This window comes from Erpetoichthys calabaricus, chromosome 2 (genome assembly GCF_900747795.2).
Source record: "Erpetoichthys calabaricus chromosome 2, fErpCal1.3, whole genome shotgun sequence".
NCBI classification, from domain to species: domain Eukaryota; kingdom Metazoa; phylum Chordata; class Cladistia; order Polypteriformes; family Polypteridae; genus Erpetoichthys; species Erpetoichthys calabaricus.
In genome coordinates, this window is record NC_041395.2 from 142337447 (window position 1) to 142355208 (window position 17762).

At 37.6% G+C, this 17762-nt stretch overlaps 1 protein-coding gene across 2 annotated transcripts in view; it reads right to left on the reverse strand.

Annotated features, from left to right (window-relative positions):
* The window catches only part of si:ch211-51h4.2 (uncharacterized), a 377084-nt gene extending 360534 nt beyond the window's left edge, over positions 1–16550 (reverse strand). The window contains exon 1 of one of the 2 annotated variants that reach the window (XM_051923955.1): positions 16296–16550. In XM_051923955.1, coding sequence (XP_051779915.1) covers positions 16296–16485 — 190 coding nt within the window. In that variant the 5' untranslated portion in view covers positions 16486–16550. Of the gene's footprint in view, positions 1–15708; positions 15865–16295 lie in introns of those variants that run through there. The other variant, XM_051923956.1, reaches the window with a different exon arrangement.
* Positions 16551–17762: the final 1212 nt, after the last annotated feature.

Consider the following 17762-nt stretch of genomic DNA (forward strand, 5'->3'; position numbering starts at 1 on the left):
CGGGTCTTGTTGATGGGGTCACATAGGACTCTATGCTTAAATGTCTCAAAAATTAAGACTTTCCTTCCATCCCATAGAAACGTTCTTGCTTTGCATTATATAAGAAAACTAGAAGAGTTTGTTCTTTTCCTTTTTAAGTAAATAGGAGGGATTATTGTTACTATGAAAAGTCCCTTTGGTAGTCTGGGTGAAACGGAGCTCTAACAGTTCAAAGAGAAGGTGCAAGTTGTTGCTCTGGTTCGGGGTCTAGTAGAGCTGAAGGGGGCAAACAGACTTCCTCTAGACAGTCCAGATCTAAATTGTTCTCTATTGATTGGTGGAGACACTTTGAGAAGGTGACTTGTGTGCCACTGTGATCCATCAGAGAGGTGAAAGGTAGCAGGACCGAGTTACTCAAGCACATGTACAGCTGAGAACCAGAAAATGTGCAGCTTGTGGTCACAGTGTGAATAAGAAACTCTTACCCAGTCAAGGGCAGTGTTCCACCTAATGTGTCTTAAGATATTATAACTGCATCCATGGATCTTACAGCATTGGTGATCACAGGTGCTCATGTAGCCAAACAGGTAGCCAGACGACTGAGGACCAGAGGCAGAAGAGCTGCCATCCTGGTTTAATTCAGGGACTGAGGACTATGGCAGCCACTACCTAGTATATGACTGTCTAACGAGTGCTCGATGGCAAACAAAGTTGATGAACTGCAGCTGTTAATACGTACTAAAATAGGCTTTTTTTTATCTGCTCTGTCCTTTACCGAAATGTGGCTTAATGACTCTGTTCCAGACTGTGCATTGGACTCACCCGACTTCACACTGTACCGAGAGGACCACGTTATTGAACTTTGCAATAAAACAAAGGGCAGAGGAGTGTGTTTCTGCATTAATCGAGGCCGGTGTAACAATGTGAGAGTTCTTTTTAAGTCATGTTGTCCCGACCTAGAGTTACTTATTATAATCTGTAAGCCATTTTATTTACCACACAGGTTTTCCTCAGCAATTCTAGCTGGTGTTTACTTGCCCTTGTGCTAATGTTCATGAAGTGCAGAAGTGACTCACTTACGTAATCATTGAGATTGAAAAAAAACAACCCGGACTCACAAATCATTATTTTGGGGGATTTTAACGATGTCAATTTTAACAGACCTTAGTTAATACCTAGAGCAAATAAAAATGCCCTACCAGCGATGGAAATACAGTATAGTAGATCACTGCTATGCAGCTACTAAAGATGCTTACCATGCCTCTTCCTGTGCCCCCTTTGGTAATTCTGACCATTCTATGAATCACCTTATTTCTGTTTACAAACAAAAATCATACGGGAGAGCTGTCAAGAGTGGAGTGCTGTGTTTCTCTGTTAAGTCAAAGAATATGGAGAAGAGTAAGTTGAAAATGTGTAGTCCTCAACCAAGTGAGCTCTAATGTCATATTTAAAGTCTGGTTCAATCTTTCTGCCCCCCGCTGCATTTACCTGAGGATGATAGACAGTTTGGCTTAATGGCTGGGAAACATGAGAACTCTGATGATATTTGTGGTCTCCTGCCCCTACCCACTCACCAGACTGTGGTCTCTGCTGATCAAGTGAGGAAAAAGTTGGGAAAACTCTTGGTGCTGAAAACAGGTGTCAAACAGCTCTGCGGGGTCCTTTGGCACCTGTTCACTTTCCCTGAACTTACAGATGGTTCCCCAGCTGAGGAAAACATCCTGTGTGCTCCCAGTGCCAAAGAAAGTGCATTCCAATGATCCTAAGGACTTCAAACCAGTTACTTTTACTTCACACATGATGAAGACCTTTAAGAGGCTGGTCCTAAAACAGCTATGAGCCCTGGTTTCGGATTATCTGGATTCAGTGCAGTTTGCCTATCAGACACATATAGGTGTGGAGGATGCTCTAATCAACATGCTACACAGAGCCTACTCCCACTTGGACAAAGCAGAAACTACAGTCAAAATAATGCTATTTGATTTTTCTAGTGCCGTAAACAACATTATGCCTCATTAACTGGGGGAAAAAGCTCAAGGCTTTGCCACTGTTCACAAGCCCAAACACAAGCTAGAGCTTCAAGTTTACTTACAGAGTACTCTTGTTCAGTTACACTTAGAGCTCGGGAGGTGAAGGAATTGGGCCGTGCAGTACCATTCTGTAGCATGGACAGAATTGCAACAGTGCTACACTGGAATTATCACACATAATAAAGGTTGAGCAAGAGACATCAAAATAAGTTACAAAAGGTGAAGATGTGAGTTGTAACTTCAGGAGATGGACAGCCTCTGAGTAGGCAGGAGACCAGGATAAAGGAACATCATTCCTCAGCAGGTGACATACTGACGCTGTGGTGGCAGAGAAATTTGGCAGAAATCGAAGAGAGTAAGCAGTCATTCCAAGAAGTGAAGACACCTGGGCTGCATTTGTTGGCTCAGGGATACGCTGGATTGCTTCAACAAGAGACTGGAGTGGATAGAGGCCATTGGTAGTCAGTCAAAATCCTACAAACTTAGAATTCAGCTGCAATAGATATCTCTTTGTTTTAATTCTCTAACACCACTGCGGGGTGGGGTTTGTTTTGTTTTGGATGTGCTCTGTCTCTTTGTATGTCAGAGGACCGGGACATCGCGAAGTGGGATCAAGCCTCATGTTGGGAGGCAAAATGGGGGGGTGGGAGATTAAAGGGGGGAGAGAAGGAGAGCAGGCTATATCTAATCTATTCTTCTAATCCTTATAACTATAAATATCAATGCAACAATAGGCTAAAATGCAATAACTCATGGGGAATTTTGAAATTAAGATTAAAACTGCCTCACTACCAGTCAAGACTATAAAATGACATTAAAAACTCAGAATCAATGTCTCCATGATGGGACAGTTAACTTTGTGAGCTGGAATGTTAAAGGCCTGAATCTCAAATTAAAGAGAAAGAAAGTATGCTCTCACCTAACAGGCTTAAATGCTAAAATAGTATTTTTACAGGAAACCCACTTACTAAGCAAGGATCAGTTCAGACTACAAAAAGACTGGGCTGGCCAGATGTTCCATTCTAGCTTTATAAAGAAAACTAGAGGGGTGGGAATTCTCATACACAGAACAGTTCCATTTGTAGCATCAGATGTAGTATCGGACCCTGAAGGGAGATTTGTGATGGCCAAGGGCAACTTATTTAGCAGCAAAATGATTTTGATAAATGTTTATACACCCAATGTCGATGATAAGGAATTCATGAAAAATCTATTTGCATCCATTCCCAATGTGAACACTCCTAAAATTATAACGGCTGGGGACTTTAATTGTGTTTTAAATCCACTCTTAGATAAGACTCCTGTGACAGGGGGGGCGACATCTAACACTGCAAAATTTCACAGTTTTTAACTGACCACAACTTATCAGACCCCTGGAGATTTCTTAAACCAAACTCAAGATCATATTCGTTCTACTCACCAGTGCATCATAGCTACTCAAGAACTGATTATTTTTTTATAGATAATAATTTCCTGCCTACGATTAAATCGTGCAAATACGACACAATTGTTACCTCCGACCATGCCCATCTAGTCTTGGAGCTAAAATCATTAAGCCCCTCACACTCACCTCGTAGATGGCGTCTTAACCCTCTTCTATTAGCGAGGATCTGTACAGAATTTTTTTAAAACCTGGCAGGATCTAATCAATATTATTTTAGAATAAGAGACATAACTATTACCGCATTTAATTCCCTTCTCCATTTTTTATTTACCTATATATATTTCTTCCTTTCTTTTGTTTATTGTTGCCTTATTAAAAAGCCCTAAGCAATTCTCCTTTGGCTAAGCTCTCCTTCTCAGGGGTGGGGTTTGATTTGTCTTCAATTTTTTTATTGTTATAAATTGATCTATTTGTATGGAATGATTACAATAAAATTAATAAATAAAATTAAAAAAAAAAAATCCTACAAACTTAATAGAAGACAGTGACAAAACAAATTTATCACCATTCAGTAGGAGGTGATGGGTAGCCAATTAGATTAGATTAGGCAAACTTTATAAATGTCATAGGGAAATTCAAAATTTATTGTGGGCCATGCACAACAATGTCATCAAGATAGAGGAAAACCCCATGAATCCCAGAAAATATAATAGGCACACCTTCCCAGAACAGCTAGGGGCAGAGCTGAAGTCAAATGGTACCCTAGTACAATGAAACACCCCATTGTGGGTGAAAAAAGCAGTTGAATCTCTGCACTTTGGGTGGAGAGGAATCTGCAGGTACCTTTGAGAAGCCCCAACTTGGAAAATACCTTAGAGGCAGGAAACTGGTTAGTGAGATCCTTAGTGGTTGGCAGTGGGTATTTACCTGGTATTACTACTTTGTTCTCAGCCCTGAGATCAATGCACATACACATAAGCCCCCTGTCTTTTTTTTTTTGGCTATCGCTAGGTACAAGAGGCTTGTACAACAGGTTGAATGATGCCTGCCAGGCTACATGGTCCAGCAGCCACACTATCTTGGAGAGCCGGGAAATTAGGCAGAGAAATAGGATGAGAGAACGTATGGAAGGTTCAAGCAGAGGCTGGTTGTTAAAAGTTGAGAGAAAACCCAAATCTTTGCAAAGAGCAGGCCATTGAGAAAGCTATGGTGGGCTGACAGTAAGAACAACTGATCCATTAGTGTCTAGGAGTATAAATTCCAGAACTGTAAATAAGTCCACGTCTAACAAGTTCGCACCACGGTGGGCAAGTACTTTTGGCCATAGTACACAGTCTGCCGACTATTTCAACTTTAGCACTACCAAAACAGCATAAAACATCAGAAGGAGCAGTGAGCGTCGGGTGAGAGAAAAAATGTTTGAAAGTGTCCAAATTAAGTAGAGACACCACTGCCAACATGTCCAACAGTAGAGGAAGAGTCACACCATCCAAGTGCAGTGTACAAGGGCTGTAAAGCTCACTGAGTAAATGGTTGTTGATGCAGTCTGAGTGGAAGACAACAGACTTCAGCAAAGTGGTTAGGCTTCCCACAGTTTCGGAGCCTGAGTTCCAGCGACTGTGCCCCTCTGCAGGGCAGCTCGGAGTTGAAGATTTTTATCTGACAGAGCCACAGTTCCCTCAGTGCTGTCTACAAACAGCCTGCAACTGCCTCATATAATTAATATTGGAGCTGTCCTGAAATAAAAACACATCCTCACAAGTTTATTCAGAAGTTTGGTGGCTGATTCAGTTTGAAATGCCATGTCAATTGCTTTCATGGGAATCATTTCATCTGTTTCTAATTTTCATTTTACTGGCATGTTCCACAAGTTGGTTCCTGATAAATTAATCATTTAACTCAAAAAACTTGCAAAAGCTGGCTAAACCTCACAAGTCAGCCACAAACTGATGAACCAGCTTGCCCAGCTTTTGATGGCGCTGAAGGAAGAGGATTTACTGGACAATGGCACTTTGAAGTTTAAGAAATAAGATGGCAAGAGGATTACTGATATGGAATATCCAACTGCAGTTACAAGGGTTTTCCCATATTCATTATAATGAAATTTCAATTATAATGAAATATTTTTATGGTCCCATGAATTTCCTTGCAACGAGATTCCACCAGTACAGTCATTGCTAACCTTGTCCAGGCCAACAATTATTAAATATGTCTCAAAACATTCAATCTACCGAGTACACAGCACTGAAAGCGGCCCGACAGTTCAAGTAATGCAGACAGTGGTGGCTCGAGGCTCCATCCTTGTTGTCAATCTTATTTTCCCAAAATGAAGACAAAACAACAGCCAATGCGTTTGTAACAGCTCATTACTTGAGATAGTATCTCTGTTTTAAAAAAGCGTGGGCTTCAGTAATGCATTCAAAGAACAGCACGAAACGTTGCACTGTTGCAAATCTGTGCAGATGTAACAGAGGACAAGAATATTTTTGCAGAAATATTCACGGTGGAGTGCAATGCCTGTCCCTGCTTAAGGAAAAGCCTTTCAAGCAGGAACAGTAGAGTATAGAGGAAGGGAAAGGCTGCCTGGCATTTTTGCCTTTCCACTACAGAGTAAAGACATGTTTAAATATCAGAGAAGATCTTAAAGATAAGAAAGTTTTAATTCACTTTAAATGAAAGAAATAAGAAATTGAAAATGTAATTTTAATTCATTAAGTTTTTATATAATAAAGAATAATTTAAAGAAGTAAACAATTAGTACAACAATTTTATACATCATGTTTAAAGCTCTTAAAACTCATAAATTTAACTGTGTTGCATTATTTTATTGTTGTTAAATAAAAAACAAAAAGAAGAACCTCTCAGCCACTTTTCACTATGTTTTACACAAATCTATACATTTATAATTCTAAGCTAATTAATTACACAGAAAAACACACTTAGTGTAGTGCTGAGCTAACCGCTTCTGCATTTGAAGAAAAAATATTACTCATTAAAAAATATTTTATACCCAGGATCTGTGTCTTTGCCAAACAATACAGCAGCTCCCCATCTTGTTGACAAATTATTTGTTTCATGCAAGGTTATTATAGTTAACGAAAACTAAAATCAAAACTGAAACTATTATTAAAAAACATTTTCATAAACTGAAATAAAATAATTAACAAAACCGAAATGAAAAACTAAAACTAAATGAAACTATTAAAGTAGCTGGAAAGACTAACTGAAATAACATAATAATTTACTAAAATATTTTTAGTTTTCGTTTTTGAATGAATACTCTTGCCGTTAGTCTTTAACCCTTGTAAGTTTTAACTCTAAAACAGAAAGTCATCCACCACGAGCTGTCCCCGCACATATTTATCCAGTGAACGGTGGCTGGTGACGGAGGGCGGCTGTTCACACGGCATTTGCGGAGACAGAGCAAGCTGAGTGTGGCTGCGTAAAGCATGTGAAATAGAAAGCGATTTGCGTGCCGCCTTTCTTTGCGCTTGTTTTATATCAAGATGTAATTCAATCGGCTCAAATCAGAATGGGTCAACAAAAACTTTACCGTATGGACAGAAAAATCACGAGTGAGTGACGTTTCAGTTTATTTCTCAGTTGACTGCTTTTTATTGACAGCAATTCACCTACCTGCCACTTCGCACAGGAGAAATCATTTTTAGTTTCTCATATACGAAGTATAGAGAAAGTATAGTAATCATGAAAAAATTCGACCTCGATATTTTGATGAATCTTGACGTTATAGACCTCCCAGAGTCCAAAAATACTGTTTTTTGGAATTGTGAGTGAGTGTGTGTGCGCGTGTGTGTGTCTGTGTGTATAAACATGATAACTCAAAAACGCAACTAGATAGATGGATGAAATTCAGCATGTAGTTGTTACACCACAGTTATAGATCTGTATTAACTTTTGGGCCAAATCCATCACCCGGAAGTAGTACTTTACCTGAACACATGATTTTTTTATTTTATTTATGCAGCTGCAGAGTCCGATTTATTCAACATTACGTTTATAATAATTGTTCAATATATTATTAATTTGATTTGTTGGAGATGGTTCCTTAATGTACATAATATAAAAATATAATCATTGTCTTGCGGTTTACTCCTCAAATATCCATATCTGATTATACAAGAAAGTCGAGGGTAGACCACTCCAAATTTTTGAAAATAAAATGGCACTGATCGAGAGACTGACTAGGTCATCATTCAAGATCAGCATATTGTTGCTGACCAATCACTTTTGCTTTAAAAACATCGTTTAACAATGAAGCAATACAAACAAAGGTAGAGAGTCTGACAAGTGATGAAAAACTAGACATACTAATGGGTTTTTGTATTTATTTTATATTTATTAATTTATCTTTTTTAGTTCATATTCACAACTCAAAATACCTGATATTGTGAAAGTAAACCATTGTCTCCCTTTTTTCAATGTTTTTCTCTCTCTCTCTCTCTCTCTCAAAAAAGATAGTTGAAATATCATATTCTTTTTGTTCTTAACATCAGCCATATCATACATATTGTATACCAGGGAGTTTTCCTGCCATACATTCAAACCTGCTGCAGTGGGCTCCAGGTTTCCTGTGATCCTGCTCTGGATAAACAGGTGTAGATAATGTATATGTTGTTCTTAATCTCAGACGCTGTCTCTGTTGTTTTATGCATGTCCGTATTCCTATTACCTGCTCTTGCTCTGCTCATTATGGGTTTACTGTTCTTATGGTAGGCTATTCATGACTCACCACCTCTAACCTTCACACTACATGCTTGTTCTTCTTTGTTTCCCTCAATACAGCTAGGTGGGGTCTGCACACTCATTCAAGTCTAAGAGCCCTGTTCTTCCTAAGCCCCTGTGATTTTCATGAAATATTTTAAAAATTATACAATTGTGTAAAATTATTCATATTCAGTATCTAGTTTTGATTATGCTTGTTTTTATCAGGCAAAAAACAAAACCAGATAGTAAACCAGGCAGTGTATTAAGCTTCCACTAACATTAAACTCATATCCAAATCTGTTAAGTGTATAGTTCTGTCTGATTGTGACACAAAACTAACTCCATAGGCGCTCCATGCCATAATTACTAAAACTAAAACTGAAACTAATATATATAAAAATAAAATAGAAATGTCTTTGTGAAATAAAAACTAAACTAAAACTAAAAGTACACGATGAAGGAAAGCTAAAACTAAACTGAATTTCCAAGTAAGGTCAGAAAAAATATAGAAATAAAAACTAATATAAAAAGGCAAAACTATAATAACCTTGGTTTCATGTCACCTCCACAGAAAAGTCCTTCACTGTCTCCAGTAACCAACTGAATTATAGCCGAAAGAATTGATATTGGATTTCATATCCAACGATGCATTGCTTATACATATTAACTGGACAAGGGTATTCAGAATAAAACATAAACATATAAAAGAAAATTAGCACATTTGCACTATAGACTAGGCGATAAGAATCTGTATATTTTAATAACTCAAGCTACCCTTGCTTCCCAGAGAAAACCAATCAATGTCAAAATCCATCTTGCAGACTTATAAGCATGCTGCAATCTTTCATGTGGATCATGCAAATTGAATGTCTGTTGTATAAACTATTCCATACATGCACTCTCAAATAAGTTTATCCCAGTTTAAGGTGACAATGGCCCCAGCTTTTTCTAGCAGCACAGAGCACAAGGCAGGAAATTCCCCGAATTCATATTTCAAAATTTAGATTTTTTTACATATATTTACATGCATCATAAAATTTGTAAAGTGATAAAATTGCCATGCATGATCTCCAGAGATGGCAGACTATCTGAAGTGAAAAAAAATCTATCAGGCTACACTATAGCATTGTCCTTATTCCCTGTGTCACATGACCATCTCTTGCTGTGATCAATATAGGGCATCAGTTAAAAAGATACCAAAGACTTGTTTGGGCAACAAACGCTGTGCCTTAAAAAAAGTTAATAGCACGATAAATAATGGGATTTTAGGTCACCTTGGAAGAAAAGGGTATCGAAAAAAGTCCTAATTTTTGCTATAATGAGCCAATGTGTTTCAAAGGCAATCAGAAAATTGTTAACATTAAAATAAATAAAGATTGAGATATGACATTACAACAGACATTACATCTTTTCTTTCTTTAAAAACCTCTTAAATTTCTGAATTTCTTTACATAAATACATCTAGGATTAATGAGTTTTGGAAATCCGAGCACTGACATCATCTGTCTACCTTACACCCAATATTGACATAATTAACATTTTTAGAGTGCACAGCTATATGAAGCTTACAGGCCCCTGTTCACATACATATTACTTAAACATGTTGCCTAGATAACCAATTAATTTTTTTTGAAAGTGTACTGCTACTATTGCTTCTACCAATACCTGGAATTGATGCAAAAGCATATCACATTCAGTAACTATATTCACTGCCTTTTTTAAGACAACCTCTATCACTTCTTTAAAGGGCTGACTTCTCGTTGACAGTTTTAGAGGCACGTGAAAGTTACTAACAATAACTTTTCAACCCTTATGCTGCACCCCATAACACATATTCAAAGCCTTTAGGAACAGCAGGTGAATCTAAGCTTACATTCTCATTTATTAATATGCCACTGCCCACAAGTGAATAATCACTAAATCCCACTTATTCATTCATTTCACACATTCTGCACGGTACTGTTTCCACCACTTACCCACTTCTTCACTTAACATAACACTTCTTGGATGCATAAAAGAACAAATATTTACTAAAAAAATTCTCTTTAACTTTTTAGCTCTGAATTATCTTTTAATCATTTTTGTTTTACATTAGTCCACAATAGAATATTACATATGAATAAAATCTCAGTATCATTTATTGAACACAACAACACAACTATCATATTACTATTCTTAGAAAGCAAGGGAAAAAAGATATAAAAACTAAAAAAATAAGAGAAAATCATTGTAAAAAGTTATAATTAATAATATGGTACACTTAAAAGGTACAAACTGTAAATTATGCTAATTCAAATGAAGTAATTTAATTGTCATTGCCCTTCAGCAGAAAATAAAACCTGGCCAACCAGCGCTTAGTGAACTTATCAATTCAATGCAATAAAACCAGCTAGGCAACATTTCACTAATTTAGTGTGACGTTTTTGGAAAAAATGTTACAACCTTGAGACACACTAGTGTTTTCTTGGAATCAAAAAAAATTGAAAACATTGCCAAGAAAAATGAAAACCATCTAACATGTTTCTTTAAGGTAGGCACTTTGAGCAGGTTAGAGAAGTGCTATATAAATGTAAATCCTAATTTTTATTAAGGTGACTATTGTTCAAATTAATAAAATCCTCATTTTTTTAAACATCCAATACAACACAACATTCTCAATCCAACTTAAAATAATTTGGAGTTTCAAGAGGCCAGAGCTTTTCTCAATAGCATTAGGTAGAGGACAGAAATCAGGCCAGGTCAGGTCACATACCAGTCCATCATAGGGCCACTTCCATATACTGTACTGACGCCTGAAACACTTTGCACAGGATATGTAAGGAAGAGTCAAAGAGATATGAATTTTTTAAGTGCTAAATGTCTATTATACTCATTAACTTTCAATATGGTTAATTTTTTATCTGCATTTAAAACACACCTCACTTTAAGTAATGTGAACTCTAAGTATATTGTATATTAGTGAAGAAGCTAAAAGTTTTCTTTTTAGTAAACATCTACTGCAAATTTTAGTTAAAGCTAGGAAAAAGGAACACCTAGAGTGAGGAAGAATTGCTCCATCAATTCCACTGGTCATCAGACAAACTTAAAAAAATAAAATATTGTAACACCTTACTAGGTTTTATCACTGCCTACCAACTCACATTAACCGCATTAATACTCTTGTAGGATAACCCATTTCCCATAAACCATTGATAGTACACATAGTGGTGGTTTTATGTTTGGAACTCACACACAGAACATGTGGCATAAGTCTTGTAAATGAACATTCATTTCAACTCAATGTACTATTCTTGTATATTGCTACTATCTGAGTGCAATATGGTGACAATAAATGACACAAATGTAACATTTATAAATGGACACATCAAGGTACATAAACAACAACACTGAAATCAATCTTAACAGTCCCATATAAATTACTGTTAATATAATCAATGAGAAATGGCCAGCTGACAGTGGAGAAGAGAGAAATAAAAACTAAAATAAACAACACTAATGGAATGAATAAACTTCAGCATCTCCACCATGGAATTCAACAGCTAAGTCAAAATGTTTTTGACCCAATCCAAATGGTCACCTTTTCCTTTACAGGTATTCTATAATTTCATAAGCACAAGCTAAATTCCAACACAATGAAAGAATGCACAATATCACATTGTGCTTTAACTTAATATTGTTGCAAAAACTGGAGACTTAGCCAAACTAGAGACTTTTTTCACAAACAGTTTACATTATGATTTGCATTGCTGCCTTCAGATGCAGTGTCCAATATTTGAATCTATAGAAAGCTATATTTCCCATGTTTGCGTGTGATTTTCTCCAAATAATCCAGTGGTCAGCTATTTAAGAATCCAGGCTTGAATCAGTTCATGGATTTGGGATGAGTGAAGTAAATGATGATGGTGTTGCCTCTGACTCCAACTAAGGTGTGGGGCAAAGTTGACAGTGTCAGTGTGCTGGAGGGTAACGAGAGTGCATAGTGCAACATAAAATAAAGCCTTGGAAGATCAGGGTGGTTTTACTGTAAAGCGTCCGAGGAAGGAGAAAGCAACTATGAGCACCACAGCCTTGATACTGAAATATGTTTTCATAATTCTTCTATCATACATCTACTTCTAATAACAAAGCTGGTTATCACAATGCAGCTACTTCATTAACTAAGTTGTTACTGTACATCATTTCACTGTCTCTAAACTACTAAACATGAACATTTTAAAATATACAATAGTACATTTGAAAGATGTTTAGTTGATGCATTTTAAATATCAATGCAATGTTACTGCATTTATAAGGATGGCTAGCCAATTAAACAAAAGAAAGTTTGTTTTTGAATATGGCTCTCACTACTTCTACCTATTTTTACTTTAGTCTGATTAAGTATGGCATGCTAAACAGAAAAGCTAATTTAGGAAGATACAAACAGTTATCTTTAATTACAATACTAAATTCAAGGAAAGGTGGTTATTTCAAATAAAGAAGTCAGAAGTTTCAAGTTTAAGGTGGTTATACTCATTGATCATGGCACTGGAGGGTGATGATATACTTGCACATGCAAGTAAAAATCTGTACATGGGACAATATTGACCCTTTAAAGCTATGAAATTCAATTATCAACTCTTTGCTTTGCAGCTCTTACTTCACATAACTCTATCTCTTGAAAAGACCAGGGGCCTAATGTATAAAACCTTGCTTAGATTCCATAAAATTTTTCCTTATACTCACGTGCCATGCCAAGTTCCTTTATGAATCTCAGTTCAACTTGAAACTATTCGCACTGTTCGTACACGTGCTTTCGTGACTCCCCATCACCTCCTGCCAGTAATCATGTATGGCTTAAAAAACCTTATATAATATCCATGATCTTATCAACACATAAATTTGACCATGATCCAGAGTGATGTCTTTATTAGAAATCATGGAAGAACACAGAAAATGAAACTTCAGTGAATGTGAATTTGAAGTAATGCTGACTGAAGTGGAGAACTGCAAAAAAGGTCTCTCAGTGGGGTTCACAAATTAAAAAACATCCAAGATTGGGAGCAAGTGACAGCAACAGACTGGAGAAAGCAATAGCAATCATGCCATCTGTAGTGCCCAGACCACTGCCAGTGCCATTGGACTCATGCAACATGTATTGACTAAAAGGTGCTGCAGGCACAAAAGTAATTAATGCAGGCTGTTAATGCCGTGTGTCAAACACAGGTAAATTGATGCAAACTGCATGCTCAAAACTGCAAGAAATGAAGAACATTTTTATTGAACTTGTAAAAAATAAAAATTTTTTTGCCAAGTAAACATTCAGCATACAACTTCCAAACATTTTTGAATTTTCATTATGTTGATGTCCTTAGGGACAGATTCTGGGTCATTCATGCGCTCATGTATTGCTCATTTCTTAGGTGGCAAACATAGTCCATGTTTCTGTGATATATTGTATTGCACAAGCCACTACAGTGCAGCAAACCTTTATAAGGCTATACTGCAGAGTGTCATGCGACAAGTTCAAACACCATTGTCTAACTTTTAATGAAGGAGTACCTTTCAACAGATCTCCTTTCTTGTGGTTTTGGGGGTTGGTGAGTGGTGTAAGGAGCCAAGCTCTGTGAGACTACCCACTATTGGTTAATGGAAGGATTTAAAAAAATTGTTTGCAATGTACTGAATTTATTTGCAGTCCTATCAATTAGGTCAACTTTGCAAGAAGCCAACCATTACATACGACATGACCCTGAAGTCTGCTTTTTATACTACAATTTGACAAAACAAAGGAATCATAGGTTCAGCGGAGCCAGCTTACAACGTTAGTCAGACACATTTGAGCATCACATATTAGAAGGTACCTTTTTTAATAAATTGCACCAATTTCATTAGGAAAATCAGCAATAGCTGCAAATTGCCTTTTGATCCTGGTCTGCTCACAATGACTATAAGGAAATTGGATATATGTGGCAGCATCTTACATGTACCATCCCATACAAATGGCCTGACACAATATTAGGATGACTGTGGGATTCCTGACCGGTCAGCCAGTTCAAGCTGTAAAGCTGTAAAGCATCCATTGGCAAATACCCACCAGATGGTTGTTAAGACCTGTAACAGAACAGGGACTGAGTGTTTTCTGTGTTATGGTCTCTGTAATGTAGACTCCAATTCAGCACACAACTACAAGAGGTTTGCTCTAGGAAGTATAAGTCAGTCATCATTATGTGCCAAAAAATCATTGCAGTCCCGGATAACTTGTTCCATCTGTGGCGTGCCATTGGCAATGTCATACAAAACAGTTAATGCTGCCATTGGCAGTTATGTTGTACAACATGCACAATATATTTTTATAGACAAAATATGCTACACACTAAGACAATTAATATTAAGCATATGCCTAAAGCGTTATTACCAACATTGAAGGCAGATGTATTGAGAGAACATGTTAATTAAGTGTAATATAATTAGTTCAAGAGCATTGGAATGTGATTGATGTGTCATTGAAATGTGCAATGACATGAGATTTTCTGACTGGAGTCTTTAAAATGCCAACACCAAAAATATCTGGATTAGGACATATAAGTGGTCGAAATTTGCTGCAATGTTTGTCAATTTTCACACCATGTTCGTGTTTTATAAATCTCGACTTTTGCACTAGAAATTATTATGCACGTTTCTAAGTGTACACACATTTTATACATTAGGTTCCAGGGCTCAGACATCACCTGAAAGTACAACTTTTCTATCATGCACTTTAGATATGCTATCCTAGTATATAAAACTACAGACTATTGCACTTAACTTACTAATGCTGAAAATATCATTCTGTCTAACAGTTCTTACTGTCAATTGACTTCTACATCATCATTTCATAAACTGATTTAATTCATTGGTATTTAAAGATTTTTTCCATGCAACAGAGTAATTTGTAATGCTATGAAATATATTATGGGTGGCATTCTCACAGTGAGAAATCCTGTGATGTTTCTCAATGTGGAAAATGCTCTATAAAACTTTGTCTTAATTCATCTGGTGAACTTAATACAACATTAATACATTTGAGAACCCGCTGTCTTCATAAAAGCTGCGGTGTGTTGGCACCCTGCCTGGGATTGGTTCCTGCCTTGTGACCTGTGTTAGCTGGGATTGGCTCCAGCAGACCCCCGTGACCCTGTGTTCGGATTCAGCGGGTTGGAAAAAGGATGGATGGATGTCTTCATAAAAGTGCCATGGGCTTGTAAAAACCAAGCATCCTCACAATACAATAGATACTTTCGAATTTCAATTTGGCATATACAAAGCAGTGTAAAAATGAAGTGGGTCCACTTTTTAATAAATGTGTGCTCAATCCAAGGTAAAGATGATGCATTAAATATTATTTATGCGCAAATGTGGAATTCGCCCAAAGTGATTAGCTTCTGTACATGTATTTTATACAGAGATGAACATGAGTACTGCATTGAAAGTTCACAGGCGTTGCTGTCCACTTTTCCAGATTTTTCCTTAAAATAGCAAAGCACATGCAACTATGAAAGATCAATGTGAACGTGTCATCAAAGTAAGCGCGCTTTCTCACTGATTATTCGTATGAATAAGTCTGTGATTTACCTGAAAAAACAAACGCCCTGCACTTATACAAGTTTGACCTTCAATTTTTCCTCCTTAAGATACAGTTTCATTTACAGTATTCTCCACGCCTGTGCTTTCCCCCACAAATGAGGACAATCCCACTCAATCTTGCAATCGTGCTGCACATTCTGTCTCCCGTAGTCACGCACACCCGGCAAAGCTGCTCCGGTACCCATGGCAACGAGTAGCAAAAAGGGAGGACTGCTTCCTGGATAACGAAGTTCAGGCACGCTGGTGGAAAGTGTTCGTGCCGCGGCCTGCTGCCTCAATCACTCACTCATTCTCTTCTTTCGCTACAGTTTAAACCCTCCACTCTGTGCTCACACAAGCCACGCTGGCAGCAGTGTACACGTGAAACCGAAGCTCCTGTCAGCTGAAACAACTGGCGAAGATAATCGGGACACTGCCATCATTCGGAGGAGACTATCTATTGCTGTAACAGCTCGGGCTTGCTTTTCACCGTGTTGGACTATCCAGTACTAGTTTGGAAGCACCGAGCCTATACTTTATGTGTGAGTTTGTGTTTTGAGCTGGCTTGGGGGCGCGGTAGGAGGTTTTATACTCACAGCACTGCACGTAAACGAAGCGCATTTTCCAAGGGCTCTCCATTTCCCCCTTCGTGTATTTACGTGGCAACGGCTTGAACCAGCTTTCAGCACCACCACAAGTTTGGCCGTCCTCTTCCATCGTCTCCTTTTCCTTCCCACAGTTTTGTTTTCTAACCTGTCCGTCTAACCTGGCCCGAGGATGCGGCATGCACGTTATGACATGACGCAGCGGGGACGAGCTTGTGCGCGCGCCTGTGCCTGTGCCGGTGCCAATGTAGCAGTAAGGTTCTGAAATAGAAACATGCCGTCAGAGTACAAAGTGCGCTCATGTCAAGAACCAAGTGACATAGAAAATGTAATAGCCTTTACACTGTTAAGATAAGGTTAGAAGCAGAAAATGTTTTAGTAAGAGCGGATACTTTCAGATTCATATTTCCAGGAAATACCTGCGTGACGTTTGCATAGATAGTAAGTTGCTTTTGAACTTTAAAAACAAAGCATGCCTACTGGTACAGAATGTGAAACTCGTGACTTACTGACTAAAGGGCTCGACTGGAAGGCTTTGGACTATAATAAAGCTGATTGTCTTCTCTGCTGACCCTGAGTAAGTCACTTAATATGTAAATATGTATAAATATGAAAACAATTTAACTATATACTTAGGAAAATCACAGATGGATAAAAAGAATGTATGATATATGGTAATATGGCAATGATATGGTAATCAGTACCTGCAAACTCATATTTTCTATGATGGCCCTTACCTTGACAGACTTGGCACTGGGCCTAGCATAATCGGTGCTTTAAATAATGCTAGATGAGGTAAGGTCTTTTACCCCACTTCCAAATTTTTTAAACAGGCATGAGACAACACACTAAATCAACATACAATATATATTGTAATGCAGGCTTTACAATACATTGCATCCACATAACAATAAATAATTTAAACTATTCCTGGAAATTAAATTGATGAGCTTTAAAACATCCATCCATCCATCCATTTTCCAACCCGTTGAATCCGAACACAGGGTCACGGGGGTCTGCTGGAGCCAATCCCAGCCAACACGGGGCACAAGGCAGGGAACCAATCCTGGGCAGGGTGCCAACCCACCACAGGACACACACAAACACACCAAGCATACACTAGGGCCAATTTAGAATCACCAATCTACCTAACCTGCATGTCTTTAAAACAACAAAACAAAAAATAGGCATTGTAAAACAATAAAAATGTACACATTCTTCACCTCTTAAAAGTGTTTTTATTCAGTTTTGTGACAGCAAAATTGAATGAGAAATGGAACTGTTGTTTCTCTCATTCTGCAAGCTGCTCTACCATGGCACATTCTCTGACCTGCCCTTTTTAATTAAGCAAACATGTTACAAACGTAAGATTCATGTTACAGAAGTGTGAATGACACCTTAATGACATTCCAGAAATTAACAAAAATTTACAAGTTTAAATATACCCAATACAATATG